Source organism: Salmo salar, chromosome 25, assembly GCF_965601325.2.
Source record: "Salmo salar chromosome 25, fSalSal1, whole genome shotgun sequence".
NCBI lineage: Eukaryota > Metazoa > Chordata > Actinopteri > Salmoniformes > Salmonidae > Salmo > Salmo salar.
In genome coordinates this window covers 15,327,486-15,345,269 of record NC_138315.1, presented here as the reverse complement: position 1 = coordinate 15,345,269, position 17,784 = coordinate 15,327,486, and the positions used below count along the sequence as shown (strand labels likewise).

Below are 17,784 nucleotides of genomic sequence, written 5' to 3'. Positions count from 1 at the left end.
TGCAAAAAATGCCCCCAAAACATTGTTAAAGCTGAGATTTTTATTGGTGCTGTCAATAAGACAGTAATGTTCTGCACTTAGTATGAGGTTAAAGTGGCTACCTTGACAGGGGATCTCCATCCGACTCACCGAGGAATGTATTCAATCGATCTTATCACAGAAACAAAATCATGACTGTGCGTTTGTTTCATCAACATCTCAATGACAAACAATTGGTCTCTTACAACATGTCGATTCTCACGGGATAATATTGTCCACACATGGGTCATATAAAGACCAGAAAATCCATGACATAGTTTATAGATTTGAAAGATTGTATATTCAATTAAATGGCCCCCTTCATTAAGTGAAATGCTTCAAAACAGTCAATGCATCACTGTTAAAATACAAACAATCCTTTGTCCCTACGATAAAAATTTTCCCCAGATGGTTTAGCATTGTGCTTCTCGCTAAATAAGGGCTTTATTGAATCCGTATTGTGGAGCATTACAGCGTGATTTAAATTTAAAGGCAATGTTCCCACATTATATAGTGGAGACTGCATTCACGGCAAACGCTACATATGTCGGTTCAACGGGAAACTACCTTTCAATTTCTATTGCGCAATCTGTAACGCTTCAGCGATACAGATTGAATAGAGCCCTAAAGCACCAGCAAATTTGCTGCCAGAGCTCAGCTTCCCTCCCACAGCTAGTCATGTGACACTATAACATTCAGTCAATGTGATTCACAATGACATATCACAGTTACACAACAAAGATTGCACTAAGGTTAAGGGTGGTGACTGAGTTACATATTCTTATATAAATATCTTAATCCATCTATTGGTTATATTAAGGGACTTATTTATATATATTTGTAAGTATACCCTTCTTTGGTTCACAAATACACTAAAATACCTTTAATATGCTTATTCAAAACACAGTAGCGTTTCAAAATACAAGTAAGGACACATTACAAATGGAATAGATAACAATATAAATAAAGTGATTAATCTATTAAATACTTATATTTAGTGTTTTTTATAATCATTGGAACATGTGTTACTGAAAAACTAGGACATATATTTGCCACAAAAGCAATGTAACAATACTTTACACAATCTCCACAAAATTCATTAGCTCTAAAAACGCAGCAATAGAATACAGTACCTATTACAATGACTGTTACATATTTCCTCTACTTAATATGAAAGGGGAAAACCAGATACCATGTGGTGTTGCATACAGTGCACCTGGCTTAATAACTACATGGACAACACACAGCACCAATATTCAGTACATTATAATAATATATATATATACAGTACCATTCAAACGTTTGGACGTAGCTACTCATTCAAGTTTTTTATTTTTTTATTATTATTTATTTGTACTATTTTCTACATTGTAGAATAATAGTGAAGACATCAAAACGATGAAATAACACATATGTAATCATGTAGTAACCAAAAAAGTGTTAAACAAATCCAAATATATTTTATATATGAGATTCTTCAAAGTAGCCACCCTTTGCCTTGATGACAGCTTTGCACACTCTTGGCATTCTCTCAACCAGCTTCATGAGGTAGTCAACTGGAATGCATTTCAATTATCAGGTGTGCCTTGTTAAAAGTTAATTTGTGGAATTTATTTTCTTCTTAATGCGTTTGAGCCAATCAGTTGTGTTGTGACAAGGTAGGGTTGGTATACAGAAGATAGCCCTACTTGGTAAAAGACCAAGTCCATATTATGGCAAGAACAGCTCAAATAAGCAAAGAGAAACAACAGGCCATCATTACTTTAAGACATGAAGGTCAGTCAGTACAGAAAATGTCAAGAACTTCGAACATTTCTTCAAGTGCAGTCACAAAAACCATCAAGCGCTATGATGAAACTTGCTCTCATGAGGATCGGCACAGGAAAGGAGACCTCTGCTGCAGAGGATAAGTTCATTAGAGTTAACTGCACCTCAGATTGTAGCCCAAATAATTGCAGAGTTCAAGTAACGGACACATCTCAACATGAACTGTTTAGAGGAGACTGCATGAATCAGGCCTTCATGGTCAAATTGCTGCAAAGAAACCACTACTAAAGGACGCCAATAAGAAGAAGAGACTTGCTTGGGCCAAGAAACACGAGCAATGGACATTAGACCAGTGGAAAGTCCAATTTTTTTATTTTTGGTTCTTTGTGAGACGCAGAGTAGGTGAACGGATGATCTCCGCATGTGTGGTTCCCACCGTGAAGCATGGAGGAGGAGCTGTGATGGTGTGGGGGTGCTTTGCTGGTGACACTGTCTGTGATTTATTTAGAATTCAAGGCACACTTAACCAGCATGGCTACCACAGCATTTTATAGCGATACGCCATCAGAACTGGTTTGCGCATAGTGGGACAATCATTTGTTTTCAACAGGACAATGACCCAACACACCTCCAGGCTGTGTAAGGGCTATTTGACCAAGAAGGAGAGTGATGGAGTGCTGCATCAGATGACCTGGCCTCCACAATCACCCAACCTCAACCCAATTGAGATGGTTTGGGATGAGTTGGCCCGCAGAGTGAAGGAAAAGCAGCCAACAAGTGCTCAGGATATGTGGGAACTCCTTCAAGACTGTTGGAAAAGCATTCCTCATTAAACTGGTTGAGAGAATGCCAAGAGTGTGCAAAGCTGTCATCAAGGCAAAGGGTGGCAACTTTGAAGAATCTCAAATATAAAATATATTTTGATTTGTTTAACACTTTTTTTGGTTCCTACATGATTACATATGTGTTATTTCATACTTCTGATGTCTTCATTACTATTCTACAACATAGAAAATAGTAATAATAAAGAAAACTCCTGGAATGAGTAGGTGTCTCCAAACTTTTGACTGGTACTGTATATTACAATACTGTACATATCTATGCCACGAGGTCCCTTGCATTGTCCTCTGTCTCTACTGAAAAGGTCTCTCAAGGTCACTCAGTATATGAATATGTATTATTTTACGAAGGCTATACTGTACAATAGTTAAATCTAACAATGGCATAGTCACTGCTAAAAGACAGAACAGACCCACATTTATTATTCTGAAGGTTACCTGTGGTCTAAAAAGACCTACAAGCAGCTGAAGTTTCAAAGTCCTACATGATTGGTCAAGAGACAACAGGAATATGAAGCTCAGTGTAGCTCAGGGTCTTTTTAGAGCTGGACATGACAAAGCTGAGAACGAAAGGTCAAAGGGCAACATCCTCCTAATGGGTGTGGCCATTACAAGTCCTGCCCCAGTCTCTCAATCTCATCGGTCAAGAAGTCGATATCTGACCTGGTGGCGGCAGGATTGGAGATGACCATGCGGAAGAAGTTGACCTTGTCTCCCTGAGGCTGGTAGCCCACCATGGTAGTTCCAGACTCCATCATCAGCGCCTTGATCTTGGGGGCCACCTGGTTTAGAGACAAGGACAATTCAGAGAAATGTACAGTAGGTCAGTGCTGTCTCATCTGAATACAGAATATTGTCTTCATGGGCCGAAGCTGACGAGTCCTTTACTCCTTACCTTATGCAACTTCTCCCTCTTCTCCTGACCATCGGGCATGTCACGAATGCCTGGCGGAAGGTACCAGAAGCAGACGTTTGTGTGCTGGGGCTGTGGAAAGAAAACAGCAACATTGTTTGTCCGTGTCTTTACTCAATGGAGTGTCTAAAGTTCATAAATCCACAAGGAGTTCAACTGGGGATTCTAAAGCCTAGCACCACCTCTACAGGCAGACAGGGAGGAGAGTTGGCCTGCCTCACTACATTGTGTTGCTCAGAATACTATTGGGCATCTCAGTTAATGAGTTCATATTAATCAGATATGTAATTCCTCTGACGCTTTATTAGGGTAATCCATTAAAAGATATTGCTGTTTTTGGAAAAAGAACCAAGTAGAAAATGAAGGGAGGAAAAATCTCACCTCTCCATCGAACACCATCTGATAGCCCTCGCGACCCTTTATTTTAGTGTAGAGATAATGCGAGAGGTCCAAACACTTGTCGATGTGCTGTTCAAACCCTATTGTTCCCTGTTGGAGTGGAAATACACAAAACATAGAAAGATCACTCATATCAAGAACTACTCGTTTTCTGTTCCGCGAGCCAAGATCAGCATCCAAGATCAATCCCTGTTCCATGCTAACGCTTTAAAGCCTGCTTAAGTCTTGCAATAAGAGCTTGGAGAGATATGTGCACATTACCTTCGCTTTCCACATTAGCCAGAATTTGAAGATGTCTACATGTCGTCCACACTGGATGGCCTTGTCCCCTGTGTCGTACGATACATCGTACTGTTTGTCTGGTTGGAAGAGGTAGCCAGCACACATGGAGTTGCAGCCTGACAAAACTCCCTGTAAAGATCAATGGCGTGGTTAACGGACAAGGACGAAAGGCAGAGACTTCAAGTTCAACGGTGCCTTCAAACTGGGCTATATTCATAAGAATAGTAGCCAACTCTCTGTGACCTCTGACTTAACTTCCGACTTAACTTAAGTGTGGTTTCGTGGCATTCCCACCATAAGTGATGATAACCCATCTATCAGTATTGCTCTTACCCTCTCTCTGACCAGAATGGCAGAGCACTGCAGTGGCACACCCATCATCTTGTGAGGGTTCCAGGTGACTGAGTTGGCCCTGCAAACATGGAACACAGATGGTAAGACAGGCCACAGTTCCCATCAGTGAGTGTGTGTGTGATTGGTTTAATAAGGATATCTTCTCAGGGCTGTAGCCTACCTCTCTACGCCACACAGCTTGTGCCTGTGCTTCCTGGACATCAGTAGGCCTCCTCCCCATGCACCCTGAACAAAGACAACAGTTTGTTTTGAGGATAAGGATTAGACACGCAAGTGGCTTTTATGTTCGAGCCAAAGCTCAGCCGACCATTCAAATGTGTTGCAATTAACCCTGAAATGATATATATCACCATAACCTTACAGTATTCATAGTAGGAAGACGCACTTACATCCACATGTAGCCACATGTTGTATTTCTCGCAGATGTCTGCAATCTCGTGGATGGGGTCGAACGCTCCATACACTGTGGAACCAGCTGTGGCATTCACAAACATTGGGACACAACCCTGCAAGCATACACCATGAGAATGAATATGGAGTCTTGTATTATTGGAGTGAATTGAAATCGTTGCGTTCTGTTTCTGTAATCGTTGACATAATATGAATTGGTTAGAGCAGATTTAAATGACATTGGACTATTTCTCTTGGCAAGCCTTTGTCACACCAGAACTGCACGTCCATTGCAGACAGCCTGCTATCACCTCTCTCCTGTAACAGAACTAGCTTCAGGAGACTGTGCTTTGGTAGCTAGTGGCAGTGGGTAAGATGATACTTGAGGAGGCATAAGTACTAACCCCAAAATGAAAGTGGACATGTTTTTATTTTGTAAACATGTACGATTACCTGACGACCGGAGTATTCAGATGACTAGATTCATATTAGGCAGCTGTTCTCATTAGAATTCAGTTTCCGTGCGTCGCATCATTGTGCAGAAACAAACGGAAGGTATTTCATGTCTTCAGGGGATACGAATCCACCGTTTGAAGTTGATTGGCTGACAGTTTGAAAACTCACCCTCGCCTTGGCATCGATGACCTTGGCTTCCAAATCAGCGGGAATGACTCTCCCTCTAGAGAAGCAAACAAGACATGTCAAAGGGATGTTCTCACTGGGTTGTTTCATTCAGTGCAGTGTATTGGACATGGCTCCACAAACCTCTCATCTGTGCTCAACAGGATCAGGTTTTCTGTTCCAAAGCCCAGAGCAGCACTGGCTTTCTTTATAGAGTAGTGGCTCTGACAAAACACATGAGCATGACATTAGACTACAAACCTATCAGCTGAGCTCTGGCATATAGTCAGCTGATGTACTGTCCAATGGTTGCATTTGTTATTGTTGCTTTGACTCAGGCATGCCAACGAACCCTTTATACGGAATAGATAGGGTCAATCAAGCAGTGACAATAAATAACAATAAGACTTTGTTTTGGTAATACAATACTGCTTCTGAGACTGGAGACCTGTTCTGTTGTGGAGATTAATGTTCTGCTCAGATGTTAGGATGAGACTTACATGCTCGGAGGTGAAGAGCACCAGCCTGGGGGCAGCAGTCATGCCTTTGGTCTTGACTTCAGGGAAGAACTTGTAGCGGGCGATCATCACACTGTACATGTTGGATATTGCTCCACCTGCACAAACGCCGCATACAATCTTTCACTAAACGGCATTCGATTATCTGAAGGCTTGTGTGAGGAATCTTCACCTGTAACGGTAGGTTTATTCCCATCTCAGATTCTCAGGGCATGGCTGAATTCATAACCGTTCATCGGAATTGGATTCGCACTCACCTGGCGAGAATATCCCATCGCCCTCTCCATCAGGCCAGCCAATGATCTCTCTCATCTTCTTCAGCGTCAGCTGCTCCATGAGCACGAAGACTGGGGCGATCTCATAGGTGAACCTGAAATACAGAGCACCTGTCTCCAGTTACCCACTACCAATAGAAATCCATTCTATCACTGGCCTTGAACTCTCATGTCGTCATTTGTTTCTCATATCTACATTGTCTATGTTGACATAAACAGAATCAATGAAGGCAGGTGGCAAAATCCCAGGATAAGGCATCACCATTGTGATAAAGGCCAATAATTGTAGCTTATGTTTTCAATTTTTTGGGGTGCAAAATAGATTTCAATTGTGTTGTTTTGTTGAATTATCATGACATATGTTTCTTATTGTGTATGTTGAGCAAGGCCACGTTGAAGCCAGAGAAAAGCATGGAACGTGCATGCTACTATTAACGCCGTCACGATTCAGTGATAGCTCTGTTACATTGTATTACGGATACCGTTTGTTGCAGTGGAATGAGAAAGAACATCAATGTCACATAGTCTGAAGCCCATTAAGAATATTCCACCAAGAGGGAGCCCTTGTCTCTGAGTTAGCAAGAAGAAGAGGCTAGAAACGTGATGCAACACAATGAGAGTGTCATTGTCTTTGTGTCTGAGGTTTGTCTTGAGGCCAGCTTCCACTGAGCTTGTTTTGAATGTGTTTTTAATTAAAACAGTATATTACCCTCATGGCCCGTCTACAGAGAGTAATGATGGAAGAATGGTCGTTTGTCCTTTAGAACAGGAATTATATCATTACAATCATGTTTATTCAATGCAATCACAATTACAACGTGAAGGATTGTCTCCATATCATTAGAAACTTCCTCCAGGGCAGTGCAATATCAATGTAGAATGAAATGGATCCCCAACTAACTCATCTATCTTCACTATGTCCTGCCCAATGCTCTTCTCATTACACTGCCTGTCTATTCATGCAATGAGTCAATGCATTAGTGGGGCAATACAGTGTATCACACTGTGCCACACACACCACCTATTTTGTTTTGTTCTCTGGCTCATCATATCCAGCAGAAATGTTTAAAAAGAGTCCGGACCTATTGTCCCAAATGAATTTGCACTCGCTCACTCATGTAGAGTAATCCTGATGATAACCCTGGGACGTGATTGTTAACCTATTAGTGGCAATCAATACCTGTCAGGGGTAATTAATGATGATGGAGTAATTAGCTAATGCAAATAACAAATATGGATGCAGTCAGAGCCAACCCTCTGATTCAAGTCATCTACGGTAGTGTTTGATATATAGCATACGCAGGGTGGCAACACTCTCACCAGGAGATCTTCAGCACCATATCAATCCCATGAGCTGGACCAACTAAACACTCTTCAAAACACTGGGGGCAAAGAGGGATACATCCTTTGAGGATCACAATACATAGAAGGTCAAGTCAGCCAGGCCATGTGTTGAACCTTTAGTTATGTCAGGGGCCAGGCAAAAATGAATAATTGAATCCCCGACATAAAGAGGACCAGCCTTGGTGTGTCTAGGCAACAAAAAAATTGAAATTGACCATGACCACACAGATTATCTTGATTATTACCACTCAGAAATGCAATGTTTTATCAATGTTTACAACACAATATTTTTCATATAGTGTATTTTTTTTAAATGATGATTTTACAATGCTGTGACGGGTTCCCAGGCTGACATCATAGACAAGATCAGCATTTCACAGCAGCTGATACACTCAGACCAGTGCCTTAACTGACTTGGCGGCCTCAGCTGGTAATCTGTGTGTACTGGTTAACAATAGTCCATGGCCAACGAAGCATCAACTTTTCTCTTGGACAAGTCCCTGGGCACCTGGTGTATCACCATGCTGTCTCTTACAGATTCCCTTTCCTACGGAAAAAGCAATATTGAATCACAATGTCTATTGTTCACATTTGCGCAGAAGATCTCAGGGGCATATCTCATTCTGTTGTGGAACCATTATCTCTGAGGCAAAGAGCATTCCATAAAACAACCACCCAATATAACTTTGAATGCTAATCAATATGCAATTTAGTTTGCCTGCAGGGCTGTATTATCTGACTACAGCCACAGTGTCGGTCAACAACAATAACAAAGCAAACAAAACAGTGAACTCACAACTCTCACGTTGTACTTGCTTAAAATGCAGTCTGTAAGAGCATCTTCGGGACCCTTCACTTAGAAGCTTATGAAGGGCCCTAAATATGTCACTTCCACTGATTTTCATCTTCAAACGAAATCTTCTGAGGCCATTTGAAATGGTAGGAATTGTCATTTTTCTTCAGCGCCAGACATACCTTAAACCAAACGAAATCAACTCTCTGCCAAATTAGAGCCTTCAACCTCTTATCACAATCCCAGCCTAAAACGGAAACTATGTTATGCAACTCTTACTAAGATCCTTTGTTTAGGCACATTGTTTACAAAATTGACAGGACTACTTTAATACTATACACATATTTACAAAATGTAAAGTTCCTGTGACTTTCAATAATAAACATGTATAAATGTATCATAACAAATGTGTACTAACTTTGGTGGAGATAAAGACCACTCACATGTTAGTGTTTGCAGTGGAGGTGAGCCATTCTCCTGACAACCCAATGATGTCTAAGCCAGTAGATAGCTGATTGAAAAACCTGGGGTGACCTGGGAGGGAGACAACACCATTTGTCTTTAATACATTTCTCATGAAAGCTTCATCATTCAACTATGGGCTTATCTGTAATCATTAAACCACATTGTAGACAAATGAGAGATATTGATTGTGCTGGGAGGTTAGCCATGCTTTATGCCTCTGTCTTCTCTGTCCTCACCTGTTCTCACTCCATACTTCAGGGTATCCCTGCAGTCCACCAGGATCTGCTCCAGAGACTCAGGCTGGTCGGACAGCTCCAGGTTGAAGCCCTCCATGCCCTCCAGCAGCTGGTGGGGGTGGTGGAAGTCCAGGACCTTGGTGGATCTGTCGAAGGTCTTCCGGACGTAGTTTGTGAGAATATCCACCACCTCCAGCAAAAACTGCATAGTTGGCTCCTCTCCATTTTTAGCTGGTAATAAATCTAGGGTGAGAAATTGAAGCATGTCAACAATATTTGTGTTTTTCTCATTTTGGATAAAATAAATCTGTCACTTTTGTTTGCATCCTTCATCACTTGAGGATGTTTTTTTAAGAGCTTACTTTCACAATCTTCCGTAGAATGTGTCATGACTTCGTTCTACTTCACATCTTGTAAACTATTTATTTGGTTTTCCCCTCTAAAGCTGGTATAAATTATATAAATTAGAATGTCATTTTCAGAAACAAATGAATGACCCTTTTTGGTATTTCTCGAGTGAGTGTCCCTGAGTAGCCTATGCTATTGTACAGCTATTACAACTTGATCTAGCAGGTCATTATGGTAAACCAAATGGTGAATATTGATTTCAAATAGGCATAGCAATCAATTCAATTTAAATTACTAACAATTTAACGATTTGGGGTTTTATTATTTTCAACAAAAAGTGTTTTCAAAAATACCTTTTATCATCAAACATGACTAAATCGAAAAAAATCCCTGAGATTTATAAAGATGTGGTATTTTCAAACCAGATCAAATCAGGCTAATCTTTGCATCAGTAACAACATTTAAGATTTTAAATTGACTCATGTTCCATGTAAAACAACTGAACAACACGAACATCAACAAGTTCCCTACATCATTTTGATTCATAGGCCTACATTTCCCATAATGAAAATAATCCGGACATCTACCTCTAGCAAATAGATTGGAAAAATCCGTCTCGGTGCGTCTGAAACGGGAATCTCTGTCGCTGTTATCCAGCAGGTCCTTAGACGATCTTTCCTTGAAGGAACTAATCTTCTCCTCGAGGTTGTTGTTCTTCTGCAAAAATCCTAAATTGTTGCAAGGGGCAGAGGATTGAAATGAGTGATTACTATCATCACTTCCAATCCCAAACATTTTGATGACACCTTTTTTTATATACACAAAACACATGCCTAAATGTCTCTCACTGATTGAGCTGACAATGACGTTGTGTAGGCTGGTTTTGAGAAAATTCCCGTCCTGTCCAGGGAAGCCTTTTTATGGGAGGAAGAGTCAGTGGGAGGTTGAGCCCAGTGACAGCAGCACCAAAAGCCAGTCAAGCAAAAACAAAATAGCCGTCATTTTGCGCAGCTGTAAATTCGTGTTAATTCCCTCCGACAGATTCCACTTCAGTAAACAGGGAAGAGCACACAATGAAGTGAACCGATGTCATTAAAGCCTGAAGGCAGATCTAATAGCTGGACTGGGCTGTGATGATATATGGGACATTTTATAGCTTATCTGCTTATCTGCTGGAGGATACCACATTAACTCAAATCTTATTTAACCTATACCGATTTTTTTTGTTTTTCAAAAATGTATTTCTAGGTTGGTCCTAGAAAAGAAAACACCTATTCCAAATCTTCTGCTAAGATTATCAGTAATAAAAATTCCTGCAATATGATGTTATTTATGATCTTATTTTACAATCAACAACGCAATATTTCAGATAAACTAGCTAGGCCTACAAGATGTGAAACTCAAATATGCCATATCCCACACCCTTTTAGAGTAATAAACAAAAGTACTTAAAAGTGTATCAGGAGATGATAGTTGGAAGTATTTTTACTGTTATTCATTTTTATTTCGTTTTCAATATAGACTAATTGTATATAATTGTATTATTTCACATTCAGAAAGGATATGTTAGATTATACCCTGAATACGCATAAATCCTAACATTTCACAAGGTCAAGCAAGAGGGATAGCTTTTGATGTTGTTTTTAGACCAATATCATTGCACTTAATAAACAGAGATGAAAGGTGGAAAACGGGCCTATAGGCCTATAACTTGATAGTGAATCAGATAAAACCAAAACGTAAAAATTGCGTAAATATCGCATTAAAACATTAAACTTGATTTATATTCGCCTTTGCGTGGGGCTCCCGAGTGGCGCAGCGGTCTAAGGCACTGCATCTCAGTGCTATGAGGCGTCACTACATACACCCTGGTTCGAATCTAGGCTGTATCATTTCCGGCCGTGATTGGGAGTCCCATCGGGCGGCGCACAATTGGCCCATCGTCGGCCGGGTAGGCCGTCATTGTAAATAAGAATTTGTTCTTAACTGACTTGCCTGGTAAAATTAAAATAGGCCTATGGCCTATACTGTTGGTCCTTGATTGGCACAATAGCAATAGACTCAACGCTTGGCCATATCAGATAGGGCTAATGCATTTTGCTCCCACTTAATCGGTGCGTATTGTGGAGAAGACTGACAGTAGGCCTACTATCTCTGCAAAACAGAACCTTGACGAATTGCGATTTGAATTCCCTGGAGCAGAAAAGATGACTATCATGATGAGAGGAATCTTTTCTCTTCTGATGGACTCGCATCATGATAAGGACCGATACCAATCATTCCACCAAATATAGCTCTTTAATAAATGACACCCGCTCAGAGGCTACCGATATATTTTGAGAAAAAGACAAAGGCAGGTGCGTATAATAGGATAGTCAGATTTGGCTCAGCAAATATAAAGATAGGCTATCTTACTTGTGGATAACTACAATGAATGTAGTAAAATCAACTATACATGTTCATGTTTCTGTCGAAATGACCTAAAAATAATGAAAATGGGGTTGCATAATTTAGCCGGCTATTTGTTTATTCCAAGGTTATTAAGCATTGGCAAACGTATATGTTTCTCCAGGTAGGCCATAAGAGGGCGCAATAGTACGATTTAATTAAGAATTCTATATTTTTTAAAGCAAGGTAAGAAAACACACACATTGAAAACATGCCCAAGACTAAAGAGAGCTCATATTCCATTTTGGGACGTGCCAACGTAGACCTATAGTTCTTTTTGGATCAATAGCTAGTCTCTGCTGTTTTTCAAACTGATTTTAATATTGATTAAAAAAACAGGTTTGTTACTATAAATTCAGTGGTAATAATCAATATGGCCATTTTGATTCTTTCTGCATGAAAACCCACTCATGCGACCAGAGAATAAAGAAAGGGGCAGAAAGCATTCAAAGAGCAAGTAATCAGAGCCGCCCAGGCTGCACTGTGTATTAAGCAGTATGGCTAATAGCCTATTCATCAGCTATCAGAATGGTCTGCTTGCTCGACGTTGAGAAACACATCAAATATGCAACATAGTAACCTATGATATTTCTTCTGTTCATTATTTGACGTAGGACTAGTTGCATTCTAAAAGACACATACGAACAAAAGCCTACACGAACATGTATTATGAGGTCCACGAAAATAAATGACGTGAAAATAGTCAACTTACCACATATCTTCATTCCCAATTTTCTAGAACATCCGTGAGCAACTCCACACCAAGCGTCATAGCCTAAAATAATTTTGGAAAACTATTGAGAAGGCCTTCACATTTAGGCCTCAAGTGCATATTATCTCTGCAAAAATACTCCCGAACTCAGAGTGATGGATGGGAAAATATTGAAGCATGTTGGATAAAACAATGCATAAGACTATCAGTTAACATGTGTGTGTGTTTTAATTCATCTGCTCTATCCCATTGATACCACCATGGCCATAGGCCTATAACGTGGCATTTCAGATGAACATTCCACGATTTAGACATTTCTGACTGTGCTAAAGGAACTAATTGGGTGAGAAGATGCTGAAAAGATCAGACATGCATCACCAGACGTTGGCCAGTGACAAAAAGGGCTGAGCATTACGTCGCTATCAAGGGCTTCCAGGGATTAAATCGGGGAGGTGGGGAGTTGGTGTGTGTCTGTGTGTGAGGAGGAGGAGGAGGGGGGGGGGGGGGGGGGGGGTCTAGGAATTGAAGAATTCTGTTGAAATTGACCCTGGAAAAATCGGCCAGTGGAAGGGACAGACAGCTCCACACAGAATGCCGTTGAACCGCTGCTTAGGATCACACATCAAATATATCTGGACCAAATCTACGCCAATGTTACACCCACGAAGGCAAATGCAAAGGCAACAGAAATATCTGAAATAAGACGTGTATAATGCCAAATAATTATGCCAATTATGGGTGGAATAAACTTGAGATCCACGAGCATAATTCGGATTTTCGTGTAAATCATGCATTGATGTCAAAAGAGATACAGACACGATTGAAGTTGCACATTATTAGATGTAGCCTAATACTGGCATGACAACAGTCTAATGGCTTTGGCACACCATCAAGCCCAAAACAAGCACAGTTTTGCAAGCAAATTCAGCCCTGACTGAATCCCTTTTCTTGTGAGAAAAACGGAAGTGCAGTTTTTCTACATTTAAATCTGATCTGACGTCAAAATATAATTTCGTGGCTTCATCTTTTACCTTTGCGAATGCATAATTTACATTGGAGTGTAGTCTATCAAATCAGAGCTTTATGATCGTATGTGAGAAAAATATGACATTAATGGCGAGCTTTGCATCAAAATATTAATGTGCTTGGACAACTAACTGAGACGTAGCCTAGGCTATAGGTTAGTTATGTTTGTCTTCAATAGCTCTTGGATAATAAAAAGTATTGAGGCAGAGCTGTTGGCCGCTTACATCTCTACACCCACTCTCAGCTGAAGGTACAATAAGGTGCTTGAACACATGCCATTAGGGCCAATTTAGTGTGGCTACAATTAACGCCACTTTGCACATAAGAAATTAGCATTAAATTCACTCTCACTTTTTATTCAACCACGACGGAATAAATACACTGAAAAATATAGCCTACTACAGTCTCTTTATGGAAGGCAATAATAATAATAATAATAATAATAATAATAGGCTTATAACAGCAGAATAATAATTCAAGAAGGCTGTATATTTTTTTGGAAGATTATGTTAAATTCTTTTGGGATTTTTGCATTTATCAATACCAACAGGATGCTACTAGTCTAGCCATTAGTATTTTCTAATTGCTTCAGTTCATGTTTTTAGAGGACATCACCTATTTTGACAGCAAGATCCGTCTATCAAGCAGATGCCGGGAGGTCTGCTGCGCATGCAATGATGCGGTGATTTGTTGCGTGGGAGGCATTTAGAATGGTACAGTTTTTTTCCTCCATGGAAATGATTAATGGCATTGCCCACAAAGTAAATAGCACAAGTGAAATAGCGTTTTATCTGTGATGGACCTACTTGAGCCTGGTGGTCGTAAATTTGTCGAGTTGGGATCCGGTTCGTTGCCAGACGAGGAAGGTGCAGACGCCGCCATCACTCCTAAGATACAGTACAAATGTCCTCACTCCAAAGCTCGCTGTCACTTTCTGCGAAACCTCTCTTATTTTATTCAAGATGAAAAGTCACATTCACTGCAAGGAGAGTATAAAGAATAGCTGTCTCCGAGCCTTAAAATATATAAATAATGACATGCCTATCTAGGCTATTTTAAATGTATGAATATGATATTTTAAGATCGATCCCTCATTCAAACGCTGACAGAAATATCCACAACTACGAATAAGCAAGGAGACAGGACACGACAGACATGTCTACGACATCGTCTGGCAGCCAGAGTAGCCTACAATTATTCTCGAACATCAATTAACAGGTTGGCTGAGGCTGCAGTGCACATTCTTTTTTTCCTGAATCCATAGGCTACAGATATGAGAGTCAAAAAAAGCCTAAATAACTTATTGGCTATAAATGCAATGCATTTCATTTAGGCTTTATCAAATCAACGTCGACGATGATGCTCATTAATCCTCACCATTCCACAACCTGATCTCTGCTGTCAATGTGGATAATGAGGCATCACTGCAAGTGTATTTCTTTATTTTCAGAGAGTTGTATATGTATCTGCCTTTGATGATAGGGAGGTAACCCGGGGAGTTGGGCAACAAATAGTTTAACCCTAAAACATCATGTATTGAAAGTGAAAATACTGAATTAGCCTTGATAAGTAATCAACTATGCCATAACAGCTAATCTGGTGATTTATCACATAGGCAAGTTAGGTGAACTGTCAAACCTCAGATAAATGAAGTACTCATTTGATAATAATGACCCAAAAAAGATGCTATGTTTACATAATTGATTGACAAACAGGATAGCGACTCCTTAATTAAGAGGATGATTTGTAAATAGTGATGACCCCTTATCCAGGTCAATGTCACTTCAAGGGAAAAGCATGCCCATACAATGAAAAACCCTCCGTCAAAAGCTCAAACAACTGTAGATTAATGATACCACAATTGTATCAATCAATAACTTTAATATCCGCAAACAAATACTATGCCTAGCCTGTATTGTTCTCCGTGTCTATCTTACAAATCGTTTATGAAAGATGTTAAAACACCTGTTTGAGCCTCTCGAACGTCAATTTACCGTAAAGCTTTAATGAACAAAGCACACTTATCCAGCTCTTGTAAGATACTAATCCCTGTTAAAAACCATCTTACCGTGCTGAGGGTGGGTACAGGTGACCAAGTAGAGCCCCAAAAAGAAACTATGGGACAATGATGAAATAAAGTCCTTTGGCAACGCAACGCAACGCAACGTCTGGTGCGCTTTTAACACTTCAAGAAAAACAGGGTTTCGAATATCAGATGTCTACAAAATCCCATCCACGGTGACCTTTTTAGAGAAGTAGCCTACGTTTGATTTGCTGATATTTAGAGCCGCGTGCATTGACTATTTATTCGTTACTACGCACGCATGAGTCACACCAATACCTCCTCTGGTGCTGAACATTTCCCCCCAATATCGAACAGATCCGCTTTGTCTGCAAATGTACACAGAATAGTGGCGCTTTCAGCTATAACGTGACCTTTAGTAAGTGTTTGATAGCCTTTGAGACTATATACCTCGATTTGGAAACTGATTTGGAATCCCGGTCACGAACCTTGAATTGGGAAGTTTGATCCTATGCAACACATTACGCTCATATGGGATGGGGGGGGGGGGGGGGGGGGGGTCCTTGGCTTGTTCTTGTGAAATCGGAATAGTAGGGAACCATAATCAGAAGAACCATCTCCTTTTATGTTATTGTAGGTCTTCTGTGGGATTAATATGTTTTGTTGAAATCTCAGTGTGTATGGCTTCATCTGTTTTTCGATGTAGGCTACAATAAATATATTATCAATAACGATATTTATAGACAAGTAGGCTATTTTGGCCAAAGTTGTAATGTCTTCTTTTCTTCCGAATTTTAAAATGAAAGCGCAACATTTATCTTACGTTTTTTGGTAAAGAAACAGTGAAATTCAAAGTGAGTGCGTAAAGGTTGAAACAAAATCCACAAGGTGGCAGTAATGAATCATCAATGATTCCTCCCAGAACTCCACACAAATGAAGTGGGCCACTCCGCAAATACTTCACGAATCTAATAATAAACCAACACATTAATCAGATTTGCTACATACCAAAGCTACATGAGTGCAATGGAACGGAACAAGAATAGGCCCAGTGCGCAAGAATAAGATTCGAAGGAACAAGCTATTCATAGACTAGTCTATAGACTACAGGTTTAATCCTTCAATCAATTAAAATATAAATTCGTCATCATAAATTATCATCCATATAAATACTGGGCACATGGAATTTTAATCTTCATCTATTATCTTGCATAATCAATAAATAAGGTCAAAGTATTATGTTTGGCTGTAAGGTCAATAAGTAAAGCCATTCAAAATTTCTGACTCTGAAGCCTCGTTTACACCTGGTTCTAATATGTGTCCTATGTCCTGATCTTGGCCATATTCTGATTGTGCTCACATTTTCAGACATGTGTCTACACATCACAGGAGGTTGGTGGCACCTTAATTGGGGAGGATGGGCTCATGGTAATGGCTGGAGCAGAATGAGTGGAACGGTATCAAAGAAACCAGGTGTTTGATGCCGTTCTATTCGCTCTGTTCAGGACATTATTATGAGCCCTCAGCAGCCTCCTGTGCTACACATGTTATTAAAATGTGTCTCTTATCCGTCCACTGTGTCCACATTGTGACCAGATGTTCTGGTCCCTCCCTGTATGCAAGTTATTTGACAGGAGGTATGCAGAGGCCAAATTGAGGTCCATTACACATTGGCGTGCACCTTGCAAATGTTTGCTCCGTTTTGCGCCATATAGCTCCACATTGACATGGTTGGTTGACCGTAGGTGGGGGCGGGAGGTCCCGTATAAATACAAAAACACTTCCTTGACAACTTCCTTCCGAACAGCTCTGCTCAACAGCTCTGCGCTGCTCCGCGAAGCGCAAGAAGCATGAATGCCCTGACTTCTGCAGAAGCCTAGCACCGTAAATGCTGCACGGCCAATGCAGACGTCAGACCACGCAGCGCCTTTTAGCACACTTGAGCTCATGTGACCTCAGCGGATCTTGGCTGTGCTTCTATGGAGTTTTCAGCACCTGGACAGCTCCTCCAAC

At 40.4% G+C, this 17,784-nt stretch overlaps 1 protein-coding gene across 1 annotated transcript; it reads right to left on the bottom strand.

Annotated features, from left to right (window-relative positions):
* Positions 1-20: 20 nt before the first annotated feature.
* Positions 21-16,222, bottom strand: gad1a (glutamate decarboxylase 1a). The gene is made up of 17 exons (XM_014173248.3): positions 15,817-16,222; positions 14,555-14,635; positions 12,723-12,785; positions 10,150-10,290; positions 9,215-9,457; positions 8,957-9,047; positions 6,359-6,471; positions 6,084-6,199; positions 5,728-5,807; positions 5,587-5,641; positions 4,962-5,078; positions 4,733-4,797; positions 4,552-4,630; positions 4,198-4,347; positions 3,919-4,026; positions 3,520-3,609; positions 21-3,406 (listed from the first exon to the last, which is right to left on the bottom strand). Exons 2-17 carry the CDS (start codon positions 14,628-14,630, stop codon positions 3,233-3,235), a joined length of 1,761 nt encoding a protein of 586 aa, XP_014028723.3. The 5' UTR covers positions 14,631-14,635; positions 15,817-16,222; the 3' UTR covers positions 21-3,232.
* Between the last annotated feature and the right edge of the window lie 1,562 nt (positions 16,223-17,784).